This window comes from Oncorhynchus nerka, linkage group LG24 (genome assembly GCF_034236695.1).
Source record: "Oncorhynchus nerka isolate Pitt River linkage group LG24, Oner_Uvic_2.0, whole genome shotgun sequence".
NCBI lineage: Eukaryota > Metazoa > Chordata > Actinopteri > Salmoniformes > Salmonidae > Oncorhynchus > Oncorhynchus nerka.
The window spans coordinates 79,382,931-79,405,402 of record NC_088419.1 but is presented as its reverse complement, the minus strand read 5'-3'; the positions used below and the strand labels follow the sequence as shown (position 1 = coordinate 79,405,402).

Below are 22,472 nucleotides of genomic sequence, written 5' to 3'. Positions count from 1 at the left end.
AGTACAAGACAGTGCAGCTCTCATGTGGGCAGCAAATACGAGACAGCGCAGCTCTCATGTGGGCAGCAAGTACGAGACAGCGCAGCTCTCATATGGGCAGCAAGTACAAGACAGCGCAGCTCTCATGTGGGCAGCAAGTACGAGACAGCACAGCTCTCATATGGGCAGCAAGTACGAGACAGCACAGATCTCATATGGGCAGCAAGTACGAGACAGCGCAGCTCTAACATGGGCAGCAAGTACGAGACAGCGCAGCTCTCATATGGACAGCAACTACGAGACAGCGCAGCTCTCATGTGGGCAGCATGTACGAAACAGCGCAGCGCTCATATGGACAGCAACTACGAGACAGCGCAGCTCTCATATGGGCAGCAAGTATGAGACAGCGCAGCTCTCATGTGGGTAGCAAGTACAAGACAGTGCAGCTCTCATATGGGCAGCAAGTACGAGACAGCGCAGCTCTCATATGGGCAGCAAGTACAAGACAGTGCAGCTCTCATGTGGGCAGCAAATACGAGACGGCGCAGCTCTCATATGGGCAGCAAGTACAAGACAGTGCAGCTCTCATGTGGGCAGCAAGTACGAGACAGCGCAGCTCTCATATGGGCAGCAAGTACAAGACAGCGCAGCTCTCATATGGGCAGCAAGTACAAGACAGCGCAGCTCTCATGTGGGCAGCAAGTACGAGACAGCACAGCTCTCATATGGGCAGCAAGTACGAGACAGCACAGCTCTCATATGGGCAGCAAGTACGAGACAGCACAGATCTCATATGGGCAGCAAGTACGAGACAGCGCAGCTCTCATATGGGCAGCAAGTACAAGACAGTGCAGCTCTCATGTGGGCAGCAAATACGAGACAGCGCAGCTCTCATGTGGGTAGCAAGTACAAGACAGTGCAGCTCTCATATGGGCAGCAAGTACGAGACAGCGCAGCTCTCATGTGGGCAGCAAGTACAAGACAGTGCAGCTCTCATGTGGGCAGCAAATACGAGACAGCGCAGCTCTCATGTGGGCAGCAAGTACGAGACAGCGCAGCTCTCATATGGGCAGCAAGTACAAGACAGCGCAGCTCTCATGTGGGCAGCAAGTACGAGACAGCACAGCTCTCATATGGGCAGCAAGTACGAGACAGCACAGCTCTCATATGGGCAGCAAGTACGAGACAGCACAGATCTCATATGGGCAGCAAGTACGAGACAGCGCAGCTCTCATATGGGCAGCAAGTACAAGACAGTGCAGCTCTCATGTGGGCAGCAAATACGAGACAGCGCAGCTCTCATGTGGGTAGCAAGTACAAGACAGTGCAGCTCTCATATGGGCAGCAAGTACGAGACAGCGCAGCTCTCATGTGGGCAGCAAGTACAAGACAGTGCAGCTCTCATGTGGGCAGCAAATACGAGACAGCGCAGCTCTCATGTGGGCAGCAAGTACGAGACAGCGCAGCTCTCATATGGGCAGCAAGTACAAGACAGCGCAGCTCTCATGTGGGCAGCAAGTACGAGACAGCACAGCTCTCATATGGGCAGCAAGTACGAGACAGCACAGATCTCATATGGGCAGCAAGTACGAGACAGCGCAGCTCTAACATGGGCAGCAAGTACGAGACAGCGCAGCTCTCATATGGACAGCAACTACGAGACAGCGCAGCTCTCATGTGGGCAGCATGTACGAAACAGCGCAGCGCTCATATGGACAGCAACTACGAGACAGCGCAGCTCTCATATGGGCAGCAAGTATGAGACAGCGCAGCTCTCATGTGGGTAGCAAGTACAAGACAGTGCAGCTCTCATATGGGCAGCAAGTACGAGACAGCGCAGCTCTCATATGGGCAGCAAGTACAAGACAGTGCAGCTCTCATGTGGGCAGCAAATACGAGACGGCGCAGCTCTCATATGGGCAGCAAGTACAAGACAGTGCAGCTCTCATGTGGGCAGCAAGTACGAGACAGCGCAGCTCTCATATGGGCAGCAAGTACAAGACAGCGCAGCTCTCATATGGGCAGCAAGTACAAGACAGCGCAGCTCTCATGTGGGCAGCAAGTACGAGACAGCACAGCTCTCATATGGGCAGCAAGTACGAGACAGCACAGCTCTCATATGGGCAGCAAGTACGAGACAGCACAGATCTCATATGGGCAGCAAGTACGAGACAGCGCAGCTCTCATATGGGCAGCAAGTACAAGACAGTGCAGCTCTCATGTGGGCAGCAAATACGAGACAGCGCAGCTCTCATGTGGGTAGCAAGTACAAGACAGTGCAGCTCTCATATGGGCAGCAAGTACGAGACAGCGCAGCTCTCATGTGGGCAGCAAGTACAAGACAGTGCAGCTCTCATGTGGGCAGCAAATACGAGACAGCGCAGCTCTCATGTGGGCAGCAAGTACGAGACAGCGCAGCTCTCATATGGGCAGCAAGTACAAGACAGCGCAGCTCTCATGTGGGCAGCAAGTACGAGACAGCACAGCTCTCATATGGGCAGCAAGTACGAGACAGCACAGATCTCATATGGGCAGCAAGTACGAGACAGCGCAGCTCTAACATGGGCAGCAAGTACGAGACAGCGCAGCTCTCATATGGACAGCAACTACGAGACAGCGCAGCTCTCATGTGGGCAGCATGTACGAAACAGCGCAGCGCTCATATGGACAGCAACTACGAGACAGCGCAGCTCTCATATGGGCAGCAAGTATGAGACAGCGCAGCTCTCATGTGGGTAGCAAGTACAAGACAGTGCAGCTCTCATATGGGCAGCAAGTACGAGACAGCGCAGCTCTCATATGGGCAGCAAGTACAAGACAGTGCAGCTCTCATGTGGGCAGCAAATACGAGACGGCGCAGCTCTCATATGGGCAGCAAGTACAAGACAGTGCAGCTCTCATGTGGGCAGCAAGTACGAGACAGCGCAGCTCTCATATGGGCAGCAAGTACAAGACAGCGCAGCTCTCATGTGGGCAGCAAGTACGAGACAGCACAGCTCTCATATGGGCAGCAAGTACGAGAGAGCACAGCTCTCATATGGGCAGCAAGTACGAGACAGCACAGATCTCATATGGGCAGCAAGTACGAGACAGCGCAGCTCTCATATGGGCAGCAAGTACAAGACAGTGCAGCTCTCATGTGGGCAGCAAATACGAGACAGCGCAGCTCTCATGTGGGTAGCAAGTACAAGACAGTGCAGCTCTCATATGGGCAGCAAGTACGAGACAGCGCAGCTCTCATGTGGGCAGCAAGTACAAGACAGTGCAGCTCTCATGTGGGCAGCAAATACGAGAGAGCGCAGCTCTCATGTGGGCAGCAAGTACGAGACAGCGCAGCTCTCATATGGGCAACAAGTACGAGACAGCACAGCTCTCATATGGGCAGCAAGTACGAGACAGCACAGATCTCATATGGGCAGCAAGTACGAGACAGCGCAGCTCTAACATGGGCAGCAAGTACGAGACAGCGCAGCTCTCATATGGACAGCAACTACGAGACAGCGCAGCTCTCATGTGGGCAGCATGTACGAAACAACGCAGCGCTCATATGGACAGCAACTACGAGACAGCGCAGCTCTCATATGGGCAGCAAGTATGAGACAGCGCAGCTCTCATGTGGGTAGCAAGTACAAGACAGTGCAGCTCTCATATGGGCAGCAAGTACGAGACAGCGCAGCTCTCATATGGGCAGCAAGTACAAGACAGTGCAGCTCTCATGTGGGCAGCAAATACGAGACAGCGCAGCTCTCATGTGGGTAGCAAGTACAAGACAGTGCAGCTCTCATATGGGCAGCAAGTACGAGACAGCGCAGCTCTCATATGGGCAGCAAGTACAAGACTGTGCAGCTCTCATGTGGGCAGCAAATACGAGACAGCGCAGCTCTCATGTGGGCAGCATGTACGAGACAGCCCAGCTCTCATATGGGCAGCAAGTACGAGACAGCGCAGCTCTCATGTGGGCAGCAAGTACGAGACAGCGCAGCTCTCATATGGGCAGCAAGTACAAGACAGCGCAGCTCTCATGTGGGCAGCAAGTACGAGACAGCACAGCTCTCATATGGGCAACAAGTACGAGACAGCACAGCTCTCATATGGGCAGCAAGTACGAGACAGCACAGATCTCATATGGGCAGCTAGTACGAGACAGCGCAGCTCTCATATGGGCAGCAAGTATGAGACAGCGCAGCTCTCATGTGGGGAGCAAGTACGAGACAGCGCAGCTCTCATGTGGGCAGCAAGTACGAGACAGAACAGCTCTCATATGGGCAGCAAGTACGAGACAGCACAGATCTCATATGGGCAGCAAGTACGAGACAGCGCAGCTCTAACATGGGCAGCAAGTACGAGACAGCGCAGCTCTCATATGGACAGCAACTACGAGACAGCGCAGCTCTCATGTGGGCAGCATGTACGAAACAGCGCAGCGCTCATATGGACAGCAACTACGAGACAGCGCAGCTCTCATATGGGCAGCAAGTATGAGACAGCGCAGCTCTCATGTGGGTAGCAAGTACAAGACAGTGCAGCTCTCATATGGGCAGCAAGTACGAGACAGCGCAGCTCTCATATGGGCAGCAAGTACAAGACAGTGCAGCTCTCATGTGGGCAGCAAATACGAGACAGCGCAGCTCTCATGTGGGTAGCAAGTACAAGACAGTGCAGCTCTCATATGGGCAGCAAGTACAAGACTGTGCAGCTCTCATGTGGGCAGCAAATACGAGACAGCGCAGCTCTCATGTGGGCAGCATGTACGAGACAGCCCAGCTCTCATATGGGCAGCAAGTACGAGACAGCGCAGCTCTCATGTGGGCAGCAAGTACGAGACAGCGCAGCTCTCATATGGGCAGCAAGTACAAGACAGCGCAGCTCTCATGTGGGCAGCAAGTACGAGACAGCACAGCTCTCATATGGGCAACAAGTACGAGACAGCACAGCTCTCATATGGGCAGCAAGTACGAGACAGCACAGATCTCATATGGGCAGCTAGTACGAGACAGCGCAGCTCTCATATGGGCAGCAAGTATGAGACAGCGCAGATCTCATATGGGCAGCAAGTATGAGACAGCGCAGCTCTCATATGGGCAGCAAGTACGAGACAGCGCAGCTCTCATGTGGGGAGCAAGTACGAGACAGTGCAGCTCTCATGTGGGCAGCAAGTACGAGACAGCACAGCTCTCAAATGGGCAGCAAGTACGAGACAGTGAAGCTCTCATATGGGCAGCAAGTACGAGACAGCGCAGCTCTCATGTGGGGAGCAAGTACGAGACAGCGCAGCTCTCATGTGGGCAGCAAGTACGAGACAGCACAGCTCTCAAATGGGCAGCAAGTACGAGACAGCACAGCTCTCATGTGGGTAGCAAATACAAGACAGCGCAGCTCTCATATGGGCAGCAAGTACGAGACAGCGCAGCTCTCATATGGGCAGCAAGTATGAGACAGCGCAGCTCTCATATGGGCAGCAAGTACGAGACAGCGCAGCTCTCATGTGGGGAGCAAGTACGAGACAGCGCAGCTCTCATGTGGGCAGCAAGTACGAGACAGCACAGCTCTCAAATGGGCAGCAAGTACGAGACAGTGAAGCTCTCATATGGGCAGCAAGTACGAGACAGCGCAGATCTCATATTGGCAGCAAGTACGAGACAGCGCAGCTCTCATGTGGGTAGCAAATACAAGACAGCGCAGCTCTCATATGGGCAGCAAGTACGAGACAGCGAAGCTCTCATATGGGTAGCAAGTACGAGACAGCGAAGCTCTCATAGGGGCAGCAAGTACGAGACAGCGCAGCTCTCATGTGGGTAGCAAGTACGAGACAGCGAAGCTCTCATATGGGCAGCAAGTACGCGACAGCGCAGATCTCATGTGGGTAGCAAATAAAAGACAGCGCAGCTCTCATATGGGCAGCAAGTACGAGACAGCGCAGCTCTCATGTGGGTAGCAAATACAAGACAGCGCAGCTCTCATATGGGCAGCAAGTACGAGACAGCGCAGCTCTCATGTGGGCAGCAAGTACGAGACAGCGCAGCTCTCATATGGGCAACAAGTACGAGACAGCACAGCTCTCATATGGGCAGCAAGTACGAGACAGCACAGCTCTCATATGGGCAGCAAGTACGAGACAGCACAGATCTCATATGGGCAGCTAGTACGAGACAGCGCAGCTCTCATATGGGCAGCAAGTATGAGACAGCGCAGCTCTCATGTGGGGAGCAAGTACGAGACAGCGCAGCTCTCATGTGGGCAGCAAGTACGAGACAGAACAGCTCTCATATGGGCAGCAAGTACGAGACAGCACAGATCTCATATGGGCAGCAAGTACGAGACAGCGCAGCTCTAACATGGGCAGCAAGTACGAGACAGCGCAGCTCTCATATGGACAGCAACTACGAGACAGCGCAGCTCTCATGTGGGCAGCATGTACGAAACAGCGCAGCGCTCATATGGACAGCAACTACGAGACAGCGCAGCTCTCATATGGGCAGCAAGTATGAGACAGCGCAGCTCTCATGTGGGTAGCAAGTACAAGACAGTGCAGCTCTCATATGGGCAGCAAGTACGAGACAGCGCAGCTCTCATGTGGGCAGCAAATACGAGACAGCGCAGCTCTCATGTGGGCAGCAAATACGAGACAGCGCAGCTCTCATGTGGGCAGCATGTACGAGACAGCCCAGCTCTCATATGGGCAGCAAGTACGAGACAGCGCAGCTCTCATGTGGGCAGCAAGTACGAGACAGCGCAGCTCTCATATGGGCAGCAAGTACAAGACAGCGCAGCTCTCATGTGGGCAGCAAGTACGAGACAGCACAGCTCTCATATGGGCAACAAGTACGAGACAGCACAGCTCTCATATGGGCAGCAAGTACGAGACAGCACAGATCTCATATGGGCAGCTAGTACGAGACAGCGCAGCTCTCATATGGGCAGCAAGTATGAGACAGCGCAGCTCTCATATGGGCAGCAAGTATGAGACAGCGCAGCTCTCATATGGGCAGCAAGTACGAGACAGCGCAGCTCTCATGTGGGGAGCAAGTACGAGACAGTGCAGCTCTCATGTGGGCAGCAAGTACGAGACAGCACAGCTCTCAAATGGGCAGCAAGTACGAGACAGTGAAGCTCTCATATGGGCAGCAAGTACGAGACAGCGCAGCTCTCATGTGGGGAGCAAGTACGAGACAGCGCAGCTCTCATGTGGGCAGCAAGTACGAGACAGCACAGCTCTCAAATGGGCAGCAAGTACGAGACAGCGCAGCTCTCATGTGGGTAGCAAATACAAGACAGCGCAGCTCTCATATGGGCAGCAAGTACGAGACAGCGCAGCTCTCATATGGGCAGCAAGTATGAGACAGCGCAGCTCTCATATGGGCAGCAAGTACGAGACAGCGCAGCTCTCATGTGGGGAGCAAGTACGAGACAGCGCAGCTCTCATGTGGGCAGCAAGTACGAGACAGCACAGCTCTCAAATGGGCAGCAAGTACGAGACAGTGAAGCTCTCATATGGGCAGCAAGTACGAGACAGCGCAGATCTCATATGGGCAGCAAGTACGAGACAGCGCAGATCTCATATTGGCAGCAAGTACGAGACAGCGCAGCTCTCATGTGGGTAGCAAATACAAGACAGCGCAGCTCTCATATGGGCAGCAAGTACGAGACAGCGAAGCTCTCATATGGGTAGCAAGTACGAGACAGCGAAGCTCTCATAGGGGCAGCAAGTACGAGACAGCGCAGCTCTCATGTGGGTAGCAAGTACGAGACAGCGAAGCTCTCATATGGGCAGCAAGTACGCGACAGCGCAGATCTCATGTGGGTAGCAAATAAAAGACAGCGCAGCTCTCATATGGGCAGCAAGTACGAGACAGCGCAGCTCTCATGTGGGTAGCAAATACAAGACAGCGCAGCTCTCATATGGGCAGCAAGTACGAGACAGCGCAGCTCTCATGTGGGCAGCAAGTACGAGACAGCGCAGCTCTCATATGGGCAGCAAGTACAAGACAGCGCAGCTCTCATGTGGGCAGCAAGTACGAGACAGCACAGCTCTCATATGGGCAACAAGTACGAGACAGCACAGCTCTCATATGGGCAGCAAGTACGAGACAGCACAGATCTCATATGGGCAGCAAGTACAAGACAGTGCAGCTCTCATGTGGGCAGCAAATACGAGACAGCGCAGCTCTCATGTGGGTAGCAAGTACAAGACAGTGCAGCTCTCATGTGGGCAGCAAATACGAGACAGCGCAGCTCTCATGTGGGCAGCAAGTACGAGACAGCACAGATCTCATATGGGCAGCAAGTACGAGACAGCGCAGCTCTCATATGGGCAGCAAGTACAAGACAGTGCAGCTCTCATATGGGCAGCAAGTACGAGACAGCGCAGCTCTCATGTGGGCAGCAAGTACAAGACAGTGCAGCTCTCATGTGGGCAGCAAATACGAGACAGCGCAGCTCTCATGTGGGCAGCATGTGCGAGACAGCCCAGCTCTCATATGGGCAGCAAGTACGAGACAGCGCATCTCTCATGTGGGCAGCAAGTACGAGACAGCGCAGCTCTCATATGGGCAGCAAGTACAAGACAGCGCAGCTCTCATGTGGGCAGCAAGTACGAGACAGCACAGCTCTCATATGGGCAGCAAGTACAAGACAGTGCAGCTCTCATGTGGGCAGCAAATACGAGACAGCGCAGCTCTCATGTGGGCAGCATGTACGAGACAGCCCAGCTCTCATATGGGCAGCAAGTACGAGACAGCGCAGCTCTCATGTGGGCAGCAAGTACGAGACAGCGCAGCTCTCATATGGGCAGCAAGTACAAGACAGCGCAGCTCTCATGTGGGCAGCAAGTACGAGACAGCACAGCTCTCATATTTGCAGCAAGTAGAGACAGCACAGCTCTCATATGGGCAGCAAGTACGAGACAGCGCAGCTCTCATGTGGGCAGCAAGTACGAGACAGCGCAGCTCTCATATGGGCAGCAAGTACAAGACAGCGCAGCTCTCATGTGGGCAGCAAGTACGAGACAGCACAGCTCTCATATGGGCAGCAAGTACGAGACAGCACAGCTCTCATATGGGCAGCAAGTACGAGACAGCACAGATCTCATATGGGCAGCAAGTACGAGACAGCGCAGCTCTCATATGGGCAGCAAGTACAAGACAGTGCAGCTCTCATATGGGCAGCAAGTACGAGACAGCACAGCTCTCATATGGGCAGCAAGTACGAGACAGCACAGATCTCATGTGGGCAGCAAATATTTTTTTAATTTTTTTTAATTTTACCTTTATTTAACCAGGCAAGTCAGTTAAGAACAAATTCTTATTTTCAATGACGGCCTAGGAACAGTGGGTTAACTGCCTGTTCAGGGGCAGAACGACAGATTTGTACCTTGTCAGCTCGGGGGTTTGAACTCGCAACCTTCCGGTTATTGGGCAGCAAGTACAAGACAGTGCAGCTCTCATATGGGCAGCAAGTACGAGACAGCGCAGCTCTCATGTGGGCAGCAAGTACAAGACAGTGCAGCTCTCATGTGGGCAGCAAATACGAGACAGCGCAGCTCTCATGTGGGCAGCAAGTACGAGACAGCGCAGCTCTCATATGGGCAGCAAGTACAAGACAGCGCAGCTCTCATGTGGGCAGCAAGTACGAGACAGCACAGCTCTCATATGGGCAGCAAGTACGAGACAGCACAGCTCTCATATGGGCAGCAAGTACGAGACAGTGCAGCTCTCATATGGGCAGCAAGTACGAGACAGCGCAGCTCTCATATGGGCAGCAAGTACAAGACAGTGCAGCTCTCATGTGGGCAGCAAATACGAGACAGCGCAGCTCTCATGTGGGTAGCAAGTACAAGACAGTGCAGCTCTCATATGGTTAGCAAGTACGAGACAGCGCAGCTCTCATATGGGCAGCAAGTACAAGACTGTGCAGCTCTCATGTGGGCAGCAAATACGAGACAGCGCAGCTCTCATGTGGGCAGCATGTACGAGACAGCCCAGCTCTCATATGGGCAGCAAGTACGAGACAGCGCAGCTCTCATGTGGGCAGCAAGTACGAGACAGCGCAGCTCTCATATGGGCAGCAAGTACAAGACAGCGCAGCTCTCATGTGGGCAGCAAGTACGAGACAGCACAGCTCTCATATGGGCAACAAGTACGAGACAGCACAGCTCTCATATGGGCAGCAAGTACGAGACAGCACAGATCTCATATGGGCAGCTAGTACGAGACAGCGCAGCTCTCATATGGGCAGCAAGTATGAGACAGCGCAGCTCTCATATGGGCAGCAAGTATGAGACAGCGCAGCTCTCATATGGGCAGCAAGTACGAGACAGCGCAGCTCTCATGTGGGGAGCAAGTACGAGACAGTGCAGCTCTCATGTGGGCAGCAAGTACGAGACAGCACAGCTCTCAAATGGGCAGCAAGTACGAGACAGTGAAGCTCTCATATGGGCAGCAAGTACGAGACAGCGCAGCTCTCATGTGGGGAGCAAGTACGAGACAGCGCAGCTCTCATGTGGGCAGCAAGTACGAGACAGCACAGCTCTCAAATGGGCAGCAAGTACGAGACAGCACAGCTCTCATGTGGGTAGCAAATACAAGACAGCGCAGCTCTCATATGGGCAGCAAGTACGAGACAGCGCAGCTCTCATATGGGCAGCAAGTATGAGACAGCGCAGCTCTCATATGGGCAGCAAGTATGAGACAGCGCAGCTCTCATGTGGGGAGCAAGTACGAGACAGCGCAGCTCTCATGTGGGCAGCAAGTATGAGACAGCACAGCTCTCAAATGGGCAGCAAGTACGAGACAGTGAAGCTCTCATATGGGCAGCAAGTACGAGACAGCGCAGATCTCATATTGGCAGCAAGTACGAGACAGCGCAGCTCTCATGTGGGTAGCAAATACAAGACAGCGCAGCTCTCATATGGGCAGCAAGTACGCGACAGCGCAGATCTCATGTGGGTAGCAAATAAAAGACAGCGCAGCTCTCATATGGGCAGCAAGTACGAGACAGCGCAGCTCTCATGTGGGTAGCAAATACAAGACAGCGCAGCTCTCATATGGGCAGCAAGTACGAGACAGCGCAGCTCTCATGTGGGCAGCAAGTACGAGACAGCGCAGCTCTCATATGGGCAGCAAGTACAAGACAGCGCAGCTCTCATGTGGGCAGCAAGTACGAGACAGCACAGCTCTCATATGGGCAACAAGTACGAGACAGCACAGCTCTCATATGGGCAGCAAGTACGAGACAGCACACATCTCATATGGGCAGCAAGTACGAGACAGCGCAGCTCTCATATGGGCAGCAAGTACAAGACAGTGCAGCTCTCATGTGGGCAGCAAATACGAGACAGCGCAGCTCTCATGTGGGTAGCAAGTACAAGACAGTGCAGCTCTCATGTGGGCAGCAAATACGAGACAGCGCAGCTCTCATGTGGGCAGCAAGTACGAGACAGCACAGATCTCATATGGGCAGCAAGTACGAGACAGCGCAGCTCTCATATGGGCAGCAAGTACAAGACAGTGCAGCTCTCATATGGGCAGCAAGTACGAGACAGCGCAGCTCTCATGTGGGCAGCAAGTACAAGACAGTGCAGCTCTCATGTGGGCAGCAAATACGAGACAGCGCAGCTCTCATGTGGGCAGCATGTACGAGACAGCCCAGCTCTCATATGGGCAGCAAGTACGAGACAGCGCATCTCTCATGTGGGCAGCAAGTACGAGACAGCGCAGCTCTCATATGGGCAGCAAGTACAAGACAGCGCAGCTCTCATGTGGGCAGCAAGTACGAGACAGCACAGCTCTCATATGGGCAGCAAGTACAAGACAGTGCAGCTCTCATGTGGGCAGCAAATACGAGACAGCGCAGCTCTCATGTGGGCAGCATGTACGAGACAGCCCAGCTCTCATATGGGCAGCAAGTACGAGACAGCGCAGCTCTCATGTGGGCAGCAAGTACGAGACAGCGCAGCTCTCATATGGGCAGCAAGTACAAGACAGCGCAGCTCTCATGTGGGCAGCAAGTACGAGACAGCACAGCTCTCATATTTGCAGCAAGTAGAGACAGCACAGCTCTCATATGGGCAGCAAGTACGAGACAGCGCAGCTCTCATGTGGGCAGCAAGTACGAGACAGCGCAGCTCTCATATGGGCAGCAAGTACAAGACAGCGCAGCTCTCATGTGGGCAGCAAGTACGAGACAGCACAGCTCTCATATGGGCAGCAAGTACGAGACAGCACAGCTCTCATATGGGCAGCAAGTACGAGACAGCACAGATCTCATATGGGCAGCAAGTACGAGACAGCGCAGCTCTCATATGGGCAGCAAGTACAAGACAGTGCAGCTCTCATGTGGGCAGCAAATACGAGACAGCGCAGCTCTCATGTGGGTAGCAAGTACAAGACAGTGCAGCTCTCATATGGGCAGCAAGTACGAGACAGCGCAGCTCTCATGTGGGCAGCAAGTACAAGACAGTGCAGCTCTCATGTGGGCAGCAAATACGAGACAGCGCAGCTCTCATGTGGGCAGCAAGTACGAGACAGCGCAGCTCTCATATGGGCAGCAAGTACAAGACAGCGCAGCTCTCATGTGGGCAGCAAGTACGAGACAGCACAGCTCTCATATGGGCAGCAAGTACGAGACAGCACAGCTCTCATATGGGCAGCAAGTACGAGACAGCACAGATCTCATATGGGCAGCAAGTACGAGACAGCGCAGCTCTAACATGGGCAGCAAGTACGAGACAGCGTAGCTCTCATATGGACAGCAACTACGAGACAGCGCAGCTCTCATGTGGGCAGCATGTACGAAACAGCGCAGCGCTCATATGGACAGCAACTACGAGACAGCGCAGCTCTCATATGGGCAGCAAGTATGAGACAGCGCAGCTCTCATGTGGGTAGCAAGTACAAGACAGTGCAGCTCTCATATGGGCAGCAAGTACGAGACAGCGCAGCTCTCATATGGGCAGCAAAGTACAAGACAGTGCAGCTCTCATGTGGGCAGCAAATACGAGACAGCGCAGCTCTCATGTGGGTAGCAAGTACAAGACAGTGCAGCTCTCATATGGGCAGCAAGTACGAGACAGCGCAGCTCTCATATGGGCAGCAAGTACAAGACTGTGCAGCTCTCATGTGGGCAGCAAATACGAGACAGCGCAGCTCTCATGTGGGCAGCATGTGCGAGACAGCCCAGCTCTCATATGGGCAGCAAGTACGAGACAGCGCAGCTCTCATGTGGGCAGCAAGTACGAGACAGCGCAGCTCTCATATGGGCAGCAAGTACAAGACAGTGCAGCTCTCATGTGGGCAGCAAATACGAGACAGCGCAGCTCTCATGTGGGCAGCATGTACGAGACAGCCCAGCTCTCATATGGGCAGCAAGTACGAGACAGCGCAGCTCTCATGTGGGCAGCAAGTACGAGACAGCGCAGCTCTCATATGGGCAGCAAGTACGAGACAGCGCAGCTCTCATGTGGGCAGCAAGTACGAGACAGCACAGCTCTCATATGGGCAGCAAGTACGAGACAGCACAGCTCTCATATGGGCAGCAAGTACGAGACAGCGCAGCTCTCATGTGGGCAGCAAGTACGAGACAGCGCAGCTCTCATATGGGCAGCAAGTACAAGACAGCGCAGCTCTCATGTGGGCAGCAAAGTACGAGACAGCACAGCTCTCATATGGGCAGCAAGTACGAGACAGCACAGCTCTCATATGGGCAGCAAGTACGAGACAGCACAGATCTCATATGGGCAGCAAGTACGAGACAGGGCAGCTCTCATATGGGCAGCAAGTACAAGACAGCGCAGCTCTCATGTGGGCAGCAAATACGAGACAGCGCAGCTCTCATGTGGGTAGCAAGTACAAGACAGTGCAGCTCTCATATGGGCAGCAAGTACGAGACAGGGCAGCTCTCATATGGGCAGCAAGTACAAGACAGTGCAGCTCTCATGTGGGCAGCAAATACGAGACAGCGCAGCTCTCATGTGGGTAGCAAGTACAAGACAGTGCAGCTCTCATATGGGCAGCAAGTGCGAGACAGCGCAGCTCTCATGTGGGCAGCAAGTACAAGACAGTGCAGCTCTCATGTGGGCAGCAAATACGAGACAGCGCAGCTCTCATGTGGGCAGAAAGTACGAGACAGCGCAGCTCTCATATGGGCAGCAAGTACGAGACAGCACAGCTCTCATATGGGCAGCAAGTACGAGACAGCACAGATCTCATATGGGCAGCAAGTACGAGACAGCGCAGCTCTAACATGGGCAGCAAGTACGAGACAGCGCAGCTCTCATATGGACAGCAACTACGAGACAGCGCAGCTCTCATGTGGGCAGCATGTACGAAACAGCGCAGCGCTCATATGGACAGCAACTACGAGACAGCGCAGCTCTCATATGGGCAGCAAGTATGAGACAGCGCAGCTCTCATGTGGGTAGCAAGTACAAGACAGTGCAGCTCTCATATGGGCAGCAAGTACGAGACAGCGCAGCTCTCATATGGGCAGCAAGTACAAGACAGTGCAGCTCTCATGTGGGCAGCAAATACGAGACAGCGCAGCTCTCATGTGGGTAGCAAGTACAAGACAGTGCAGCTCTCATATGGGCAGCAAGTACGAGACAGCGCAGCTCTCATATGGGCAGCAAGTACAAGACTGTGCAGCTCTCATGTGGGCAGCAAATACGAGACAGCGCAGCTCTCATGTGGGCAGCATGTACGAGACAGCCCAGCTCTCATATGGGCAGCAAGTACGAGACAGCGCAGCTCTCATGTGGGCAGCAAGTACGAGACAGCGCAGCTCTCATATGGGCAGCAAGTACAAGACAGTGCAGCTCTCATGTGGGCAGCAAATACGAGACAGCGCAGCTCTCATGTGGGCAGCATGTACGAGACAGCCCAGCTCTCATATGGGCAGCAAGTACGAGACAGCGCAGCTCTCATGTGGGCAGCAAGTACGAGACAGCGCAGCTCTCATATGGGCAGCAAGTACGAGACAGCGCAGCTCTCATGTGGGCAGCAAGTACGAGACAGCACAGCTCTCATATGGGCAGCAAGTACGAGACAGCACAGCTCTCATATGGGCAGCAAGTACGAGACAGCGCAGCTCTCATGTGGGCAGCAAGTACGAGACAGCGCAGCTCTCATATGGGCAGCAAGTACAAGACAGCGCAGCTCTCATGTGGGCAGCAAGTACGAGACAGCACAGCTCTCATATGGGCAGCAAGTACGAGACAGCACAGCTCTCATATGGGCAGCAAGTACGAGACAGCACAGATCTCATATGGGCAGCAAGTACGAGACAGGGCAGCTCTCATATGGGCAGCAAGTACAAGACAGTGCAGCTCTCATGTGGGCAGCAAATACGAGACAGCGCAGCTCTCATGTGGGTAGCAAGTACAAGACAGTGCAGCTCTCATATGGGCAGCAAGTACGAGACAGGGCAGCTCTCATATGGGCAGCAAGTACAAGACAGTGCAGCTCTCATGTGGGCAGCAAATACGAGACAGCGCAGCTCTCATGTGGGTAGCAAGTACAAGACAGTGCAGCTCTCATATGGGCAGCAAGTACGAGACAGCGCAGCTCTCATGTGGGCAGCAAGTACAAGACAGTGCAGCTCTCATGTGGGCAGCAAATACGAGACAGCGCAGCTCTCATGTGGGCAGAAAGTACGAGACAGCGCAGCTCTCATATGGGCAGCAAGTACGAGACAGCACAGCTCTCATATGGGCAGCAAGTACGAGACAGCACAGATCTCATATGGGCAGCAAGTACGAGACAGCGCAGCTCTAACATGGGCAGCAAGTACGAGACAGCGCAGCTCTCATATGGACAGCAACTACGAGACAGCGCAGCTCTCATGTGGGCAGCATGTACGAAACAGCGCAGCGCTCATATGGACAGCAACTACGAGACAGCGCAGCTCTCATATGGGCAGCAAGTATGAGACAGCGCAGCTCTCATGTGGGTAGCAAGTACAAGACAGTGCAGCTCTCATATGGGCAGCAAGTACGAGACAGCGCAGCTCTCATATGGGCAGCAAGTACAAGACAGTGCAGCTCTCATGTGGGCAGCAAATACGAGACAGCGCAGCTCTCATGTGGGTAGCAAGTACAAGACAGCCCAGCTCTCATATGGGCAGCAAGTACGAGACAGCGCAGCTCTCATGTGGGCAGCAAGTACGAGACAGCGCAGCTCTCATATGGGCAGCAAGTACAAGACAGCGCAGCTCTCATGTGGGCAGCAAGTACGAGACAGCACAGCTCTCATATGGGCAACAAGTACGAGACAGCACAGCTCTCATATGGGCAGCAAGTACGAGACAGCACAGATCTCATATGGGCAGCTAGTACGAGACAGCGCAGCTCTCATATGGGCAGCAAGTATGAGACAGCGCAGCTCTCATATGGGCAGCAAGTATGAGACAGCGCAGCTCTCATATGGGCAGCAAGTACGAGACAGCGCAGCTCTCATGTGGGGAGCAAGTACGAGACAGTGCAGCTCTCATGTGGGCAGCAAGTACGAGACAGCACAGCTCTCAAATGGGCAGCAAGTACGAGACAGTGAAGCTCTCATATGGGCAGCAAGTACGAGACAGCGCAGCTCTCATGTGGGGAGCAAGTACGAGACAGCGCAGCTCTCATGTGGGCAGCAAGTACGAGACAGCACAGCTCTCAAATGGGCAGCAAGTACGAGACAGTGAAGCTCTCATATGGGCAGCAAGTACGAGACAGCGCAGATCTCATATTGGCAGCAAGTACGAGACAGCGCAGCTCTCATGTGGGTAGCAAATACAAGACAGCGCAGCTCTCATATGGGCAGCAAGTACGAGACAGCGAAGCTCTCATATGGGTAGCAAGTACGAGACAGCGAAGCTCTCATATGGGCAGCAAGTACGAGACAGCGCAGCTCTCATGTGGGTAGCAAGTACGAGACAGCGAAGCTCTCATATGGGCAGCAAGTACGCGACAGCGCAGATCTCATGTGGGTAGCAAATAAAAGACAGCGCAGCTCTCATATGGGCAGCAAGTACGAGACAGCGCAGCTCTCATGTGGGTAGCAAATACAAGACAGCGCAGCTCTCATATGGGCAGCAAGTACGAGACAGCGAAGCTCTCATACGGGCAGCAAGTACGAGACAGCACAGCTCTCATGTGGGTAGCAAATACAAGACAGCGCAGCTCTCATATGGGCAGCAAGTACGAGACAGCGAAGCTCTCATACGGGCAGCAAGTACGAGACAGCGCAGCTCTCCTATGGGCAGCAAGTACGAGACAGCGAAGCTCTCATACGGGCAGCAAGTACGAGACAGCACAGCTCTCATGTGGGTAGCAAATACAAGACAGCACAGCTCTCATATGGGCAGCAAGTACGAGACAGCGAAGCTCTCATACGGGCAGCAAGTACGAGACAGCGAAGCTCTCATGTGGGTAGCAAGTACGAGACAGCGCAGCGCTCATGTGGGTAGCAAATACAAGACAGCGCAGCTCTCATATGGGTAGCAAGAAATGTTATTAGTGATGCACCAATGTGACCGTTTTTGCCGATACCGATATCCAATATTTTCCTTGCCAAAAAACCCGATACCAATAACCGTTATTTAAAAATGTTGTGGCTTTTTAAGCATTCTAGTACAGTTAAATAGTTAACTCACACACATGGACGCATCAGTCTAAGGCACTGCATCTCAGTGCAAGAGGAGTCACTACAGTCCCTGTTTCGAATCCAGGCTGTATCACATCCGGCCGTGATTGGGAGTCCCATAGAGCGGCGCCCAATTGTCCCAACGTCGTCCAGGTTTGGCCGGGGTAGGCCGTCTTTGTAAATAAGAATTTGTTCTTAACTGACTTGCCTAGTTAAATAAAGGTTGTATGTATGTCCCCATTACCAGTAAAACGTTATCAAAACCTATTTCTTTCACTTACTTGCTGTGCTGTTTCTTGTTCGTTTGCTCAGTCATTTCATTCTCACCCATGATTTCTATGGAACGCCATTTGGGTCTTTGCATATCAAAAAAGATACACGTTAAATAACACTATTTGACGTGTCAAATAAGCTTGTTGACCATTTAGGACCTGAATATTTCTGCACGTCACATAATAATTTAACGCTTTCATACATTTTTTACGTAGTTATTACACATTGATTACACTCGTATTTCATATGTCACAACGATTCATCGATACGTATGCTATGATGCTGGTAATGTTGTCTCGCGCACGTACAGTGATGGTCATAAAAAGCTCATGGATGCAAACAATGTTCTTCCCCAAAAACAAAGCAAAACAACATAATATGTTTCAGTAGCTATCGTTAGCTAGCTCACTATCTCGCTAGGTGTCATCATCTAAAATAACCCTAATTTATAATACAGTTCTTATTTGATTAATGGTGGTTGGACCCATCTATGTGAAGCTAGCCACAATGAGGATTAGCCACAATAGTAGACTATGCAAATTATGCAAATTGATGCAAATTAATACAAATAGTAGAATTATGCAATAATTGAATAGATCATGCTAAATGAGGTTGGAATGTTGTTATATAAAATCAAGAAAAGACAATGATTTGTTATTTTGACAAAAATCAGTTGAAATCACACTGGATGTATTATACTTTAGAATTGCATTGGGGGCATACGTATTTCACGGTACAGCTTTACCTATGGAATGTGGATCAATGACATGGGGTATCAGTCTACTCAGTGAAACCCAGAGAACATTAGCATTGTGGCGCTTATTGCGGGACTCTGAAACAGCTGTGAATTGAGACATATTTATTGTCAACCTGTGTGTATTGAACATGTTTTGGAGTCTGATAACTCTGAGGAGGACGTTGGGGAAAATTATATTGGGTATTGAGTAGACTGTTACCCCATTTCATTTATCCCCAATCCTTAGGTAAAGCTGTACAGTGCAATATGAATGTCAATACACACAATAGGCTGACTGGGGAGGTGATTTCACACAGTCACAGTACCTGCAATAAGAGCTACAATGCTAATATCTGCGTAAACTCTTCACAGTTGTGTTCTGTGGGTGTCACCGAGTAGACTGATACCTCATTTCATTGCTTCACATTCCAACTTTGCTTAACATTATCTAGTCTAAATATGGCATGATTCCACCAATTGTAACCTTCTGCATCACTTTCAAAGAGGTAATTTTATTTTGAAGGCAAACCGCAAATTCCACTATTGTACCTAATCCTTATTGTGGCTAGCTTCACAACACATAACCCGGTCAGGTCGAGCTTCACTAGCCAGATGAAGCTAGCTGGCTGCTTATAATGTTAGCTTTGGGCAACAGGGTTAAGTAGCTGGCTAGCTATTTATTTTCATGAACTGAAGTTCAATTTCAATAGGAGAAAAACAAGTGGCTGCCTAGCTAATACTTACCCACAACGATTCCTAAATCATTGCTAAGAATAGTGAAAATGACTGCAGTTTCTACTGGTCATTGTTTTCAGGCTGGTTGTATTGGTGCTATCTACAGTAGGTACCAAGCTAAAGCTAGTTAGCTACCCCAGAAGTTGCGGTTGAACAATTAATGCTTTATTACCAACACTGTATTGTAAACACATCGTTCGGTGTTTGCTTGTTTCCAGACTTTTTTTGTACAGCTTTGACAGTGCTACTGATAGTAGTGGTGGCGCTTGGCTTGCACGTGCAAATTCAGAACACACAAAATTCTATAATAGAACTGTTATTTGACATGTCAAATTAAAAGCTTATTTAACGTGTGAAATAGTGTTATTGTCAAACACTGTTATTTGATGTGTATCTTTTTTGACATGCAAAGACCATAGAATGTCATGCGTTCCATAGAATGTCTGTCACGATCGTCGTATTGAGGAGACCAAAGCGCAGCGTGGTGTGAATACATACATTTAATTATAGACAAAAAAAACACGAAGTACACTAAACAAACAAAACAAACTAACCAGACAAACGTGACTTCTATAGAAACTGAGTGCTAACATGCAACATCACATAGACAATAACCCACTAACCACAATGCAAAACAGGCTACCTAAATATGGTTCCCAATCAGAGACAACGACAAACACCTGCCACTGATTGAGAACCATATCAGGCCAAAACATAGAAACAGACTAACTAGACATGCAACATAGAATGCCCACTCATATCACACCCTGACCAAACAAAACATAGAAACAAACAACGCAAATAATGGTCAGAGTGTGACAATGTCATTGCGTTCCATAGAATGTCGTGAAGCTAATAGCAGTGAAGCTATTACTGTGTAGCTCCAGTAGGGCAACATCTGAACAATAGCGCACTTGGTAACGTTAGTGTGTACCGGTGCTCGACCAATCGCGAAACCAACATCACCCACTAAAGAGAACGGTTGATTGTCAAGGGCAATGAATTCCATTATCTTGGCGTTCATGGATTTCGCCTTTGACTTGTCTCGACTAAAATTTTCTTGCTCTTTCAAATGACTGCTCAACTTGTTGACTGCTCGATCCACACAGCAGACATTGTGGGCTAGGTTAGGAATGCTGTGTTGCACGTGTAGCGCATAATTTTATGTGGCGTCATTACGTCATGTCCCTACTTATTTAGGTGTGCAGTCAGCTTGACATCGGTTTTTCACATCGGTGTTAAACTACACATCGGTCCTATACCGATGTTGGCATTTTTAGATGATATCAGACAATTCCGATATGTTCACCGATATATTGTGCATCTCTAAATGTTATATCGCTATTTCGACATGCATTGGCAAGAGACATGCTTTTATTGTGCAACCTATGGATTACAGAATAAAATGAGGAACTGTCATGCGAGACAGGATTTTGGGTTTCTGTGGGATTGGGACTGGATAGGAAAATAGCCTAGGCTTTAGGACAGGAAAATATAGAATTTTCCCTAATGCCTCTAAATTGTTAACAAACGTCATGTCTGTGACAGAGATGTCTATGTAGTGAATTGTGCATAGGCCTATCAAATGTGTGACTGTCTGAAGATTCACAATGACAGCTCGCCTAGCCTGTAGGTCTACTGTAGGGGTTTCCTGTAGGGTTTATTGACTAGATTCAGGTTGCGTGTGCAGCCCGGCGGTGTCAATCATACGTGCGCTTTGAATTTATGACGACTTTGTGTGAAGTACATCATCTAGGCTCAAGGCTTCCATGATATAACCTGTTCGGATAGTGTGCTATTAAATGTTTTGCTAATCTGATGCTGCACATGAAAGGGAAAGGGAGAGGATACCTAGTCAGTTGTACAACTGAATGCCGTCAACCGAAATGTGTGTTCCTCATTTAACCCAACCCCTCTGAACCCAACCCCTCTGCCTTAATTGATGTCCACGTCATAGGCACCTGGGGAGCAGTTGTTGTTGGGGGTTAACTGTAAGGCCTGCATTAGTGCCACATTGGGGGAAAATGTTGTAATTTCACGGGTCTTGTCATTTAATTTTGGGGGAAAATGTGAAGAGTGTTCCTGGGACAGTCCCGGGATCCCGGTTACCCATGTTAATTCCTAGTCATGAATATGTTGGTCCACTGTTGATGATGTCATGAGTATATTGGTCCACTTTGATGATGTCTGAATCTAGTGACCCACTGTTGATGATGTCATGAGTATGTTGGTCCACTGTAATATGTGTTGTGTTGTTTGATTGGCAGGCGTCTGGCGCGTTCCACCCTGCTCTTGATCCCTCTGTTTGGGATCCACTACACTGTGTTCGCCTTCTCACCCGAAGACGTCAGCAAGAGGGAGAGGCTGGTGTTTGAGCTAGGCCTAGGCTCCTTCCAGGTGTGTGTGTGTGTGTGTGTGTGTGTGTGTGTGTGTGTGTGTGTGTGTCTGTGTGTCTGTGTGTGCGTGTCTGCGTGTCTGCGTGTCTGCGTGTGTGCGTGTGTGCGTGTGTGCGTGTGTGTGTGTGTGTGTCTGCGTGTGTGTGTCTGCGTGTGTGTCTGCGTGTGTGTGTCTGTGCGTGTGTATGTGCTTTCTGATGTGTGACAATGTACATTCCTGTGCATACCTGAAAGACAGTTTTCTCTGCTTGTGTTCTTTGTGTCCATATAGGGCTTCGTTGTGGCTGTTCTCTACTGCTTTCTGAATGGAGAGGTAAGCTCTCTTTTAAACCAACCACTTGTTGCTTTAGGCACTGATAAATACAGCATCTCTATATCGAGATCGAGAGAGAGAGGCATGCTGAGTCTTTCCAGCGAGGTCCATTAATAATGACCTTGTGAAGTATCTCCCTGAAGGTGCAGTCGGAGATCAAGAGGAAATGGCGCAGCTGGACGGTGAACAGGTACTTTGCTGTGGACCTGAAGCACCGGCACCCTTCGTTGGCCAGCAGTGGGGTGAACGGGGGAACGCAGCTCTCCATCCTCAGCAAGAGCAGCTCTCAGATCCGCATGTCCAGCCTACAGGCCGAGTCGCCAGCCACCTAAGCCACCTGAACTTCAACGGTGAAGCCCAGGACCAGAGCCAGGGAGAGACCACCACTACTACTACTACTACTACTACTACTACTACTACTT

General features: G+C 51.3%; 1 protein-coding gene across 1 annotated transcript in view; it reads left to right on the top strand.

Moving 5' to 3' along the window:
• The window catches only part of adcyap1r1b (adenylate cyclase activating polypeptide 1b (pituitary) receptor type I), a 117,615-nt gene extending 95,143 nt beyond the window's left edge, over positions 1-22,472 (top strand). The window contains exons 12-14 of the mRNA XM_065009187.1: positions 21,609-21,738; positions 22,009-22,050; positions 22,194-22,472. Coding sequence (XP_064865259.1) covers positions 21,609-21,738; positions 22,009-22,050; positions 22,194-22,382 — 361 coding nt within the window. The 3' untranslated portion in view covers positions 22,383-22,472. The remainder of the gene's footprint in view (positions 1-21,608; positions 21,739-22,008; positions 22,051-22,193) is intronic.